We start from the raw sequence: 14,152 nt of genomic DNA, 5'->3' as shown, positions 1-14,152 counted from the left end.
AACCCCCCCATGTTGAGGGCATGCGGCCTGTCACGGCTCAGGAGGGGGGGGGGGCGCTCGCTCGGCCCCACTCCCTTCCTGACCGGCCGGGTAGCGTGCTTTGGATACGGGTCTGGTATGGATTGTAGGGGGACCCCCTACGTCAATTTTTCGGCGTGGGGGGGTCTCCTTACAACCCATACCAGACCTAAGGGCCTGGTATGCTCCTGGGGGGGGAACCCATGCCGGTTTTGAATTTTAAAATTGCCGTGGATTTCTCCCTCGGGAATGCATACCAAATGCCGTCGCTGGAATGGGCCTTTACAATGTGTGACTAACTTTCCACATTATAAAACCAGCCCTAGTTTTGCGCAGGCAAATTCGGAACTTACGCAGAAATCACAGTGATGAAATGCTTTGAAAATCTGCTTAAGTCCTCATTTGCATACGCAAAGCTGCATTTCAATGAGAAATGCCCCCAGTGGCGGATGCGGTACTGCATCCTAAAATCTGACCGTGTAAGTGTCTTACACATGTCAGATTTTCTGCCTAACTTTGGAAAAAGCCTTTTGAGAATCGTTTCCAAAGTTAGGCACAGGGATACGCAGGCTGAACAGCAGTTAAGTCTGCGTATCTCTTTTGAGAATCAGGCCCACAGTGTGTAGAGGATATATATACATCCTAAGAGTTGTACATATATTTATACACTGTATAGCTTAGCTAGATCAGCTATTCCTATTTGGCAGGCAGTAGATTGTGCTAGCTGCAGTGCTCTAACGTGTTGTATTGCCTGTGTGCGGGGAAACGTGTGGAGCTTCTCACATGTGCAGTGTATAAAGGGATATTGCGTGAGTGAGAACGTCGTTCACAGTCGGTAGAAAACGTCGGAAAAATGATCGTGCAGTACGACGATACGAAACTTGATTTTGGACTTTATGATCAGTGGATGAGTTTGTGGGTTAGATATGGGGAGAAAGCTAAGGCTTAACTGACATTAGCTGTTTTTGCTTAATTTTGTCTTTCAGAAATAATGGAGGCCTTCAGAAAACAGGAGTTCTTCACAAAATTTGTTCAAAGGGGGCCCCGGATGGCAACCCCCATTTTTTCTAGAATTTTTCTTTCCCCAAAAAAATGTTTTATTGAGCCAAGATCTGGCATTGTAATGCCCCCCCAACCCTAAAATAATCTACATATTGTTGCCACACAGCACGTGCGCTTTGGGGGGCCAAGCCTGCATGGACAGTCTCATGGGCCACCACCACTGGAACATCAGTGGCCTCATCAGGCACAAGTGTCATGTAGTTTGTTGAGGGTCTCTTTAGGAAATTGTGCAATATGCAGCAGCAAAGTCTGACATGGTTCAGATTCTACTTAACAAACCTACAGTCCTTATCTTGTTTGCACCGCCTGTATACTGCTGTTCAAAGTATATAGGGCCAAAGGGTCTTGTCAGGTGCCGATCCTCCCTATAGGCTCACTATGCAAGCCGCTTAGGGCCCCGCAAAGCTGCAAAGGGCCCCTCAAATTACTAGAGGCCCGTCTGGTGAGAAGTCATTTTCACCCCCTCACCCCGCTTCTAAACTCCCTGGCTGAGTCATTTCCGACAGCAGAACACCCCCTCCCCCGCTTCTCAACTTTCTTTAATGTGACATGTCACTGTCGTCAGCGCCCTCCGCTTCTCATTTTTAATGTGCCAGGTCATTTTGCTTAGGGCCCCAGGGAGGTCAGGATCGGCACTGGGTCTTGTAATGACCTGGGGGGAGTGGTGGCGGGGAAACTCATGCTATTTTTTTTTTATGATTTTTATCCATATTGCAGGGACCAAACATTACATTAAAGCCGCAAGCAGTATTACATTTATTTTTTCTTATAGTAATCTCATGTTATGCAGGGACATTTCTAAACACATGCCACTACTATAGACACCCAGCAGGTACGATATTTAAAGGAATTTTTCATTTTTCTTTTTTCACTTTAAGCATCATTAAAATCGCTGCTCCAGAAAAAACTACAGTTTTTAAAACTTTTTTTCCATTGATACATGTTCCCTGGGGCAAGACCCGGGTTCTCAAAGACGTTTTGCAACAATAACTTGCATATTGGATTTAAAATGAGCACTTTTGAATTCGAACGTTTGAGTCCCATAGACTTCAATGGGGTTCTAAATGTTTGCGCGAACGTTCGGTCCATTCGAAGGTTCTGGTGCAAACCGAACACGGGTATGTTCGGCTCATCCCTAATCCCTACAACTATGCCCCTGGTAGCTCTGAAAGCCCTAAAAATGTACCAGGGTGGGATATGGTAGCACTGGCAGGCAAGCTAAAGATGTTTAGCATAAAACATAGGCAGTAGCAGCACGAACCATTTGGGAAACCAAACAACCAAAATGCGACCCCATCTCTGGATCTCCAAATTATTATTTTTCTAAAATTAACTCCTCTGATGTCCTCTATATTTTGGGATCGACTCATTATCATAATTTTGTTTTTTAATCCTAATTATTATTTTCTTTAAGTATGGGATAGTGGAGTTTATTTACAAAAGCAATAGAGGCTGTTCACTTGTGAAAACAAGTGAAAACGTGTTGGGCTGCCAATGTCGTGATAACAAAATGAACAGCATCATATATTGATCATCAATAGTAAAAGGCTTTAATAAACACAAAAAAAATGTGCATAACATGTGTCCATCAATAAATAAGTGCAAAAGCATAACAAATATCAGAGCTTGTTTCGTCACAAGTGACACATTTACCAGAAGACTATACCCCTGGACGACATTAGTTGATTAAAAGTGTCGGCCGGAGCTTAGCAGTGATGTCGTCATATCTGCCCATTCAAGCAGAGGCTGTTTGTTACATTGATATGCTGTTCTCTATACACCTAATTGTGGGTACTCCTGTTATAAATAAATAGGTTATCACACATTTTACAGTATGGAGTTCCTCTGTTTTGTTCCTTAAGGCGATCATTATTCAGCCTGATTCCTTTAAAGTGGCAAAAGGCTAATGCCCCTTACACACGATCGGAATTTCCGATGGAAAAAGTCAGATGGACTTTTTCCATCGGATTTTCCGATCGTGTGTAGCCCTATCTGAGTTTTTTTTCACAGAAATTCCGATGAATTCCATCGGACTTTAGATATAGAACATGTTCTACATTTTTCCGATAGAATTCCGATGTGATTTGGCCGGGCAAAAGCCTGATCGTGTGTATGCGGCATAAGACATTTTTTTCTGGAGTGCCTTGGTGCCATTGAGCTGTATTAGACCTCCTATTGTTTGGGGTCTGAACCTCTGGTAAGCTGCTATAGTATGCTATTGGTGGTGGAAGCTTGTCATTGAACAGTCACCTCGCGTTCTGATAATTTTTATGATTTTGCACTTTTTTTTTTAATGGACACTTTTTATGCATTTTTTCTACTTATATGTTCACTTAGCAAAGTGAATGTTCAGTTTGCAAAAGTGTATGTTTATTTATATTAGTAAATTAAATGAATATGTGTTCACCAAATCATGCATCAAGGAAATACAATCCAGGATTTGTTTTCTTGAACCTGAGTGGATGATTGAAATGAACATAGCGTCACATTATTTTTCTAAGCTAAGTGAACATCCATTTAAAGCTAAAGTGAGCATACACTTACAAAGTTAACATTGTCTATTTCATTTATTAGATCAACTGCAGTAAATACTATTGGATGGGTTTCCACCACTTTTAAGAATACAAATATCCTTTTCCTTGAACACATTGGGGGTTATTTACTAAATGCAAATCCACTTTGCACTACAAGTGCACTGCGAGTGCACTTGAAAGAGCAGTCACTGTAGATCCGAGGGGGACATGCAAGGAAAATAAAAAAAGATCACTTTAGCTTGCACATGATTGGATGATAAAATCAGCAGAGCTTCCCCTCATTTCAGATCTATCCCTCAGTTTTACAAAGACTGCACTTCCAAGTGCACTTGTAGTGCAAAGTGGATTTGCCTTTCGTAAATAATCCCCATTGCATGAATTAAACAAACAAAAACATGGCATGAGTTTAGCTAAATAGAAGCTTTCTTGACTCACTTACAGGCTTTAGAATCATCTTTTAGATTCAAGCTTCCCTACCTAGTGAGTCAAAGCATGCACATGGTAGCAATGGCATCTCACTTCTATTCTTAGGCCGCATACACACGGTCGATCAATCCGATGAGAATGGTCCGACGGACCGCTTTCATCGGTCCACCGCTGAAGCGGCCTGATGGTCTGATGTGCATACACACCATTAGTTTAAAAACAGATCGGGTCAGAACGCGGTGACGTAAAACACACGACGTGCTGAAAAAAATGATCTGTTCTTTAACAACGCCGCAACACACTACACGCGGCCGACTTGCAGGCGGCCTTATATAGTGTGAGGCGTGTACTAAACCCCCCTGAGCCATAATTGGCCAAACCACCCTGGCTTTGGCCAATTATGGCTCTCCGTTTTTGGCGCGCTGTGATTGGCCAAGCATGCAGGGTCATAGTGTATGCTTGACCAATCATCAGCGCGCAATGCCGCAATGAATTATGGGCCGTTGCGCGTCACTCGAATTTGGCGCGAACGACCCATTTTGTTCGAATTTCGTCAAACGTACGAACAGACGATGTTCGAGTCGAACATACGTTCGAGTCGAACATACGTTCGAGTCGAACACAAAGCTCATCCCTAGTAGGGATCCAAGGCCCAAGGATGAAGTGCCACCGCTCTGGATCTGGAGTACTCTGTTGGCAATCAGCGAGTGGCTCTCCACAGTAACTAGTCTTTTGGGAAGCTGCATACTACTAGGCCATTGCCAGGCTGCCCTCATGAAGTTCTGGTGTGGTGGAGATCCCCCTCACCTGGCTTTAGATAACAGCTACTTCGGCCTTATCAGGTGTGACCTCTTAGGCCCCGTACACACGGTCGTTCCAAACCGATGAGAATGGTCCGACGGACCGTTTTCATCGGTTCACCGCTGAAGTGGCCTGATGATCTGATGTGCGTACACACCATCGTTCCAAAAACCAATCGGGTCAGAACGCGGTGACGTCAAACACACGACGTGCTGAATAAAACGAAGTTCAATGCTTCCAAGCATGCGTCGACTTGATTCTGAGCATGCGCGGGTTTTGAACCGATGCTTTTGTGTACTAACCATCGGTTTGGACCTATCGGTCAGCGGTCCATCAGTTCGATTTTAAAGCAAGTTCTATAATTCTATTAAAGACCGATGGGCCATACACACGGTCGGTTTGGACCGATGAAACTCAACTTCGGTCCGTTTTCATCGGTTTGGACCTATGGTGTGTACGCAGCCTTACAGGTTTACTATAAAGAAGTGTTAACACACATAAAAGTGTCGGAATAGTTTGGTTATAAAGTAATTGAATCATTTGTGTTAAAATATTTACATCTTTTAATAAAATCTGATTTGCAAGAACATGTTTAAATTTTAAACCTTGCTGCTAGTACTTGCTATAGATTTATTTCCAATCACAATCTAAGGCATACCAATCCAGGCAAGGGCCCACTGTTTTATGTAGAGCAATCTTTCATTTTCAAAAGCTTACTAAGAATAATCATATTTCTGTGCAGAGTCTGGCAGAGATTATGAACAAAGCAATGTAAACACAATGTTGTACCAAGGGCTTAAAGATGATTAGTGGGCTTCTGTGGAAATACCAAACTGCAAATTAATGGATCTAGTTTATATTGTGACGTATATAGCATATGCATCATGGCCAACATGGATAATAGAAAGAAAAAAATTACATATATAATTATATATTCATATAAGTACAGTGTTAAAAATTATACATATACCATGTTCTGTACTTTTACAGATTTTTATACCATTACCACACATTAATTTAAAATGCAACCCCAAAAATAAAATTTCTATGGAGGCATGTCATTTTAAAAGTGGTTCTAAACATATAAGTTTCCAATATCTTCTGCATGACGCATGCAGAGGCATATCTAGTGAAAATGGCGCCTATGGCAAGCACTGAAACTGCGCCCCTGTTAAAATATTTTAAACCCATCTTTCAGATAACCTTAACAAAAAAAAAAACAGCTGACAAATCTTAAAGTCAAACTCTTTAATCTTCCAATTAAAGTTTTTATTGCCTAAAATTAATGTTTGTAAGGTAGAAAAACAGAATAGTGTAATGATTCTGTTAAAAAACGAGTAAATACTTATTAAATTCCTTCATCTATATCACCTCCGGCGTTCTAGTTTCTGTTCTCTCATTCACTTCCTGGCTTGCGGCGCTCGTTCATGTAAGAACTACATTTTCCAGTATGCATTGCAGCACGCCCAGTAATTCACATCTCATTGATGTCTCTAACACGTAGAGAGCGTCCTGCCACACAGATGTAGTTCCCAGGAGGGGGTGAGCACGTTACTGACCACCGCAGTAAAGCCTCCCTTCACGGTGGTGAGTAACAATCAGACAAGCAGGAAGTGAACAGAACAGAGAAGAAATAGAGCAACTTCTGAGCAAAAACAAACAATGAGGAAGTGAAAAGAGGAATGTCTGCAGGTAAAGGATGCTTATTATGAACATTTTTTTTTTCCTTTACAACCCCTTGGATTGGCACTACATAAAAATTAGAACTGCACCCTCCTTGCTTTTACTGATGCAAACTGGTCTATGATCTGCTCAGTTTTTTCTGTTTCTTCTCTTTCTACACTCAGCAGAGCAAGATCACAGAGTCTGTCTTGACCCATGGAGGCTCTCAAATATGAAAGTATTAGTTTTAACTTGCTAAATGATCTCTCACAGCTGGCGATGGAAACTGCAATAGTTAGCATTATCTGAATAGCAATGCGAAGATTGGGGAAGACACTCTCATCTCCATATTGAACAATAAATTCGAGAAGCTCTTTAGGTCTTGATATTTTCATGTTGGCACGACTTAATAGCAACATTCTGCAATCCAAAATTTCTTCATATAGCTGCTGTCCATCAACATCAGAGCTGTAGAATTCTGCCAAATTTTCACACTTCTTTTTTAGGTCGTTATTGTAGGCACCGGAACACAGTCCCCCAACATCGAGAAGGAACCCAAACTTGGCGTCAGTGTCATGCAAACGGGTGAACCTTTCATCCATTTCTCTGTGAAGGCGGTCGAGTGTTCCCTTCATGACTCTTTCCATCTCCTCCTTGGCTGATAACCCAACATCTCGTAAGTTCTCACCAGGCATTTGTTTCTTTCGTCTCCGACGTCTTTCAACTTCAATATTCCAGTCTTGACAGAGACTGAGTCCTTCTTCGAGTGACTCACTGACTAAAACTTCTCTGTCATCATCAAAATGATCTCGGAGGGCTTTCAAATCCAGGGCAGCATCGTGAAAGTTCATGCTAGGATCCTGCAGCCTCTTTTGAATACAGTCGATGCAAATGAGTACTTTGTTCCAAAATCCTAGCAAAGTCAGAAAATCGTAACTCAACATGCGGTTACACAGCTGTCTTGCATCACTTCTTGTTTCACTGGTCTCGTTTTCATTATCTGTCATGTCTTGGAGAACTTGAACTATCTCCTCAAAGTAGTTGTTGACAGGCTTCACTGCTTCTGTCCTTACACTCCACCTTGTTTCAGACTCTGACTTAACAACCATAGGCACAGCGTTTTTGAGTTTTTCCCCTCGCTGTGTTGAACGAGAGAAGAACACATAGAGAGCTTCGATTGTACCAAAAAATGTGACCATCATTGTATCCTGCTTGGCTGCATGTACACCCACCAAGTTGAGTGATTGTTGCAATTCACAAACACTGCCAGGTTGTTTTTCTCACTTATTCTTTGATGAACACCACTTTTGTGTCCAGCCATCACAGCAGCGTTGTCATAGCACTGTGACCGACAATCCTGTAGCTCCATTCCGTCCTTCTCTAGCTGTTTCAAGATGTCTTCAATCAAGCTCTCAGCATCCTTCTGGCTTATCTGAATAAATCCAAGGAAGGACTCTCTAACACGGACAATTTTGCTCTCAAAATCAACCTCCACGTACCTCACTACTTCTGACATCTGCTCACGGTGTGCATGATCAGGAGTCGAATCAAACATGAGACCATAGTACTTGGCCTTATGAATACTTGTCAGTAAACTTTGGCGAACAGTAGATGCCATCATGTGAATGAATTCATTCTGAACACCTGGTGAAAGATAAGATGTGGATCCAGGATGACTTTCCACATGACTGAGGTGTTCTTTCATGACAGGGTCAAAGATGGCCAGTAGTTTCAGTAGGCCAAGGAAATTTCCCACGTTGGAGTCATCATCCAGCTGAAGTGACTCCCTATGTCCTCGCAAAGCCAGTTCTGAGTCGCAAGGAATTTTATGCAATGAAGGATTCTCCTCAAGATATCACGCCACTTCTGCTTTTCCTTCTCAATCTGTGACTGAAGTTCCACGTCAATAACTCCTCTGTTTTCAGCTAAATTTCTTTCCATTTCTTTCCACTGTGCAAAGCACTCCCGATGATTCTTAGCATTTTCATGAACACTAATCCTTTCAGGTGCTTTCCATTGGCTGAATCCACTTTCCTGCTCCAATGAGGATTGATGGTCTGACCGGGAATAGAGAAGACAACAGATACAAAATGCAGACTTTTTAAAAGGGGAATAGACCAGCCAAGAGCGGGTCACTTCCTCACCACGACCATTTCCCAATTTCCTCTTGAACCAAGTTTTGTTCATTGAGCGGTTACTTGTTGGTAGGAAAGGCCCCTCACTGTTTTGGAAATACTTTGAACCCAGCTTTATTATTTCTGTTCTTAATGCATCAGGCAGAATTGCTTTTCCAGATTCCTTGTTGAACTTCAGAAGTCCAATGTCATGGTGTTCAATAACTTCTGGTAAGACAGTTTGAGGCTCTTCAACACCATCAAATTCACCAGGTTCAGTATCGTCAGTTTCAATCTCATCAATAAACACAGAATTGCCGCCACCATCGTCTTCCCCTCCTGTCATGTTCATGTTCTCTCTGGCCTCCTCACTTCTAATCTCATCATACTCAGATTTATCTGACTTGACTTCCTCCTCGGCTTGTGATGCATTTTTACTTGATCCACCTTCAGATTCTAATAAACATGTAGCAGGTGCAGGGGACTCCATGGAAGGTGTCAAACAACTTGTTCCAGGCTTTTCAAAGAAGGTCATGAAGAACTTGCTTGACTTCTTGGCTTCCTCCGCCTCCAACTTTCGTCTCTTCCGTCCTTCAGCTCCACTTTCCTTCTTCTTCGTCAAGAAAGCTTTCATGGTTTTGCAATACACCTGAAAATTGATAGAAGTGGGCTGTCAGGGCTGGTGCTCTCCACTTCTATCACTGGGCTCTCCAATTTTTTTCTTTAGTAATTTTAAAGAAGAACACATACACACACTAATATATATATATATATATATATATATATATATATATATATATATATATAAACGACTTACACTTTCACTGACAATGACCCATACACATGCTCTCAGATACACATGCTGACTGTGGCACACACACACAATGGCCTGTGGGCACACAGTGATATAAAAAAAAATCACTGATGATGCCAACTCACACTCATTAAAATAAATTGGTGCACACAGTAACTCATACAAAAACAATGACACACACTAACACACAATCAAGGAACAGGGAGGGACACTGGTGACAGATGGAGAGGGACGCAGTGTGATGAGGACAGAGAGGATTGTTGACGTCCTAGGCGAAACCTAATTTTGCCGATGCCCTGGCTCCAGTAATATCAGCACCCATAAATGCGGTAACGGTACCCATAGATGCAGTAAAATCAGCACCCATAAATGCGGCCTTACCAGCACCAATAAATGCAGTAACATCAGCACCCATAATTGCAGTAACATCAGCACCCATAAATGCAACCTTACCAGCATCCATAAATGCGGCCTTACCAGCATCCATAAATGCGGCTGTTCCAGAACTCAAAAATACAGTAACATCAGCGCCCATAATTGCAGTAATATCAGCACCCATAAATGTGGCCTCACCAGAACCCATAAATACAGTAACATCAGCGCCCATAATTGCAGTAATATCAGCACCCATAAATGTGGCCTCACCAGAACCCATAAATACAGTAACATCAGCGCCCATAATTGCAGTAATATCAGCACCCATAAATGCGACCTTACCAGAACCCATAGATACAGTAACATCAGCACCCATAATTGCAGTAATATCAGCACCCATAAATGCAGCCTCACCAGAACCCATAGATACAGTAACATCAGCACCCATAATTGCAATAATATCAGCACCCATAAATGCGACCTCACCAGAACCCATAAATACAGTAACATCAGCACCCATAATTGCAGTAATATCAGCACCCATAAATGCGGCCTCACCAGCATCCATAAATGCGGCCTTACCAGGATCCATAAATGCAGCCGTTCCAGAACTCAAAAATACAGTAACATCAGCACCCATATATGCAGTAATATCAGCACCCATAAATGCGACCTTACCAGAACCCATAAATACAGTAACATCAGCACCCATAAATGCGGCCTCACCAGAACCCATAAATACAGTAACATCAGCACCCATAAATGCGGCCTCACCAGAACCCATAAATACAGTAACATCAGCACCCATAATTGCAGTAACATCAGCACCCATAAATGCGACCTTACCAGAACCCATAAATACAGTAACATCAGCACCCATAATTGCAGTAATATCAGCACCCATAAATGCGACCTTACCAGAACCCATAAATACAGTAACATCAGCACCCATAATTGCAGTAATATCAGCACCCATAAATGCGGCCTTACCAGGATCCATAAATGCAGCCGTTCCAGAACTCAAAAATACAGTAACATCAGCGCCCATAATTGCAGTAATATCAGCACCCATAAATGCGACCTTACCAGAACCCATAGATACAGTAACATCAGCACCCATAATTGCAGTAATATCAGCACCCATAAATGCAGCCTCACCAGAACCCATAAATACAGTAACATCAGCACCCATAATTGCAGTAATATCAGCACCCATAAATGCGGCCTCACCAGCATCCATAAATGCGGCCTTACCAGGATCCATAAATGCAGCCGTTCCAGAACTCAAAAATACAGTAACATCAGCACCCATATATGCAGTAATATCAGCACCCATAAATGCGACCTTACCAGAACCCATAAATACAGTAACATCAGCACCCATAAATGCGGCCTCACCAGAACCCATAAATACAGTAACATCAGCACCCATAAATGCGGCCTCACCAGAACCCATAAATACAGTAACATCAGCACCCATAATTGCAGTAACATCAGCACCCATAAATGCGACCTTACCAGAACCCATAAATACAGTAACATCAGCACCCATAATTGCAGTAATATCAGCACCCATAAATGCGACCTTACCAGAACCCATAAATACAGTAACATCAGCACCCATAATTGCAGTAATATCAGCACCCATAAATGCGGCCTCACCAGCATCCATAAATGCGGCCTTACCAGGATCCATAAATGCGGCCATTCCAGAACTCAAAAATACAGTAACATCAGCACCCATAATTGCAGTAATATCAGCACCCATAAATGCGACCTTACCAGAACCCATAAATACAGTAACATCAGCACCCATAAATGCGGCCTCACCAGAACCCATAAATACAGTAACATCAGCACCCATAATTGCAGTAATATCAGCACCCATAAATGCGGCCTCACCAACATCCATAAATGCGGCCTTACCAGGATCCATAATTGCGGCCATTCCAGAACTCAAAAATACAGTAACATCAGCACCCATAATTGCAGTAATATCAGCACCCATAAATGCGACCTTACCAGAACCCATAAATACAGTAACATCAGCACCCATAATTGCAGTAACATCAGCACCCATAAATGCGACCTTACCAGAACCCATAAATACAGTAACATCAGCACCCATAATTGCAGTAATATCAGCACCCATAAATGCGACCTTACCAGAACCCATAAATACAGTAACATCAGCACCCATAATTGCAGTAACATCAGCACCCATAAATGCGACCTTACCAGAACCCATAAATACAGTAACATCAGCACCCATAATTGCAGTAATATCAGCACCCATAAATGCGGCCTCACCAGAACCCATAAATACAGTAACATCAGCACCCATAATTGCAGTAACATCAGCACCCATAAATGCAGCCTCACCAGAACCCATAAATACAGTAACATCAGCACCCATAAATGCAGAGGAATCGTGCGGTGTATGGGCACTTAGCAGGACAGAGAGAGTGGCCTCCATGGGGGCGGATCATGTGGTGTACGGGCACAGCACTGGGCAGAACGGCAGAGTGGAACGGAACATCAGAGACAGTGACTGTGCACAGTGGAACACACACAGGTCACACTCACTGGCAGTGGCACTGTGATGATCAGGGACACACAGCAGTGCAGGGGATGTTTCCTCATAATGGATACAGTCCTCCGCCACTGCTGCTCCAGCGCCTCTGACACTGTACAGGGGGAGAGAGGGAGTAGGATCACCAGCGGCCCTGTCTGCTTAGCACATACGCACAATCGCACCTGATGATGACTTTAAGGCCTCTTTCACACTGGGGGGTGGGGGCGTCGGTGGTAAAGTGCTGCTATTTTTAACGGCGCTTTACCGTCTTTTTTGCGGCACTGTTCAGCCGCTAGCGGGGCGCTTTTAACCCCCGCTAGCGGCCGAGAAAGGGTTGAAAAAACGCCTGCAAAGCACCGCTTTGATTTCAATGGGCAGGGGCACTTTAGGAGCCACTCCTACAGCGCCTCAAAGATGCTGCTTGCAAACGCACTGCTCCAGTGTTAAAGCCCTCTGGCTTTCTTCACACAGGAGTGAATGGAGCCACTCTTTCAGGGCGCTTTGCAGGTGCTACAGCGCTACAAAATAGAGCACTCCAATGTGAAAGCCAGAGGGTTTTAACACTGGAGCGGTGCGTTGGCAGGACAATAAAAAAAGTCCTTTTTAGCCACATCTTTGAGGCGCTGTAGGAACAGTGTACACACTGATTCGAAAGCGCCACTGCCCATTGAAATCAATGGGCAGCGCCGCCGAACCGCCAGCAATGCACCGCTGCAAGCTGCATTTTGCGGGCGGTTTTAACCCTTTTTGGGCCGCTAGTGGAAGCTCAAAGTCCTGCGAGCCGCATATTTGAGGCGCCCTGCTAGCGGCTGAATAGCGCCGCAAAAACTACAGTAAAGCGCCGCTCAAATAGCGACGCTTTACCGCCAATAGCGCAACGCCCCAGTGTGACAATAGCCTAAGACTGGCATCATGACAGTCTCAAACAGAAGCAAGCAGCCCATCCAATATAGTGCTTGCACAATATGGATTAAATAATTATAATTATGCATAGCCATAGATATAAATAAAGTGATTTGTGCAACAGCAGGTACAACTTGCACAAATCACTTTATTTAGGATATCTATGCATAATTCTAATTTATTTATTCCATATATTTAGCAGCACTATATTAGGTATTTAGCAAGGTTACATTTATTAGGTTGCCTGCAGTGCTTGGCAGATTGCAGAATGTCAGTACATCATTATACAGTGTGATCATGATGTGTGTGTGTACCGTAGCAGACTAGCAGTGCTGCCTGGCTGGGGGTCCAATCGTCCAACTTCTCACAGTTCTTCTCCTCACTTCACCTCAGTGCAGTCAGTCACCTCACGAGTGACACGCTTGGATAAATGAAGCTGCGATACGCAGAGGAGGGTAGGCGGAGCTTGAGGCGGATCTGGAGGCGGAGCCTCTGCAAGTTAGCAGATACACGGACGGACTGAGCGATCCCATTCATAGAAAATCATGGGGGCGCCTGTCTTTCTCCTACATGCCAGCCCTGAGTCCAGACTGTCCAGCCAAGGTAAAAGTACTTTCCAAGTTAATTTGCGTGCCGCCGCCAGCGCTGGGGCTAAAGGAGGTGGCTGCAGAATGGGTGGGAATTTTTTTTTCATGATATTTTTTTTTTGTCGCCCCCCCCGCTTGGCGCCTATGGCACTAGCCATGGCTGCCATAGCTTGGATACGCCACTGGACGCATGCTAACAGCAATTGATTCTAAAGCGTTAGTAAACGCTGTAAAAAATAAAATAGGAAAAAAGTTTTCACCTGGCAATATAAAAATGGGCT

The 14,152-nt window shown here is 43.4% G+C and overlaps 1 protein-coding gene across 1 annotated transcript; it reads right to left on the bottom strand.

Annotated features, from left to right (window-relative positions):
- Positions 1 to 6,601: 6,601 nt before the first annotated feature.
- Positions 6,602 to 7,702, bottom strand: LOC120928269 (zinc finger MYM-type protein 1-like). Its single transcript, XM_040339369.1, has one exon. It carries the CDS (start codon positions 7,700 to 7,702, stop codon positions 6,602 to 6,604), a length of 1,101 nt encoding a protein of 366 aa, XP_040195303.1.
- Positions 7,703 to 14,152: the final 6,450 nt, after the last annotated feature.

This window comes from Rana temporaria, chromosome 2 (genome assembly GCF_905171775.1).
Source record: "Rana temporaria chromosome 2, aRanTem1.1, whole genome shotgun sequence".
Taxonomy (NCBI): Eukaryota; Metazoa; Chordata; class Amphibia; order Anura; family Ranidae; genus Rana; species Rana temporaria.
The sequence above is the reverse complement of the archived record's forward strand: the minus strand, read 5'-3'. Positions and strand labels throughout refer to the sequence as shown.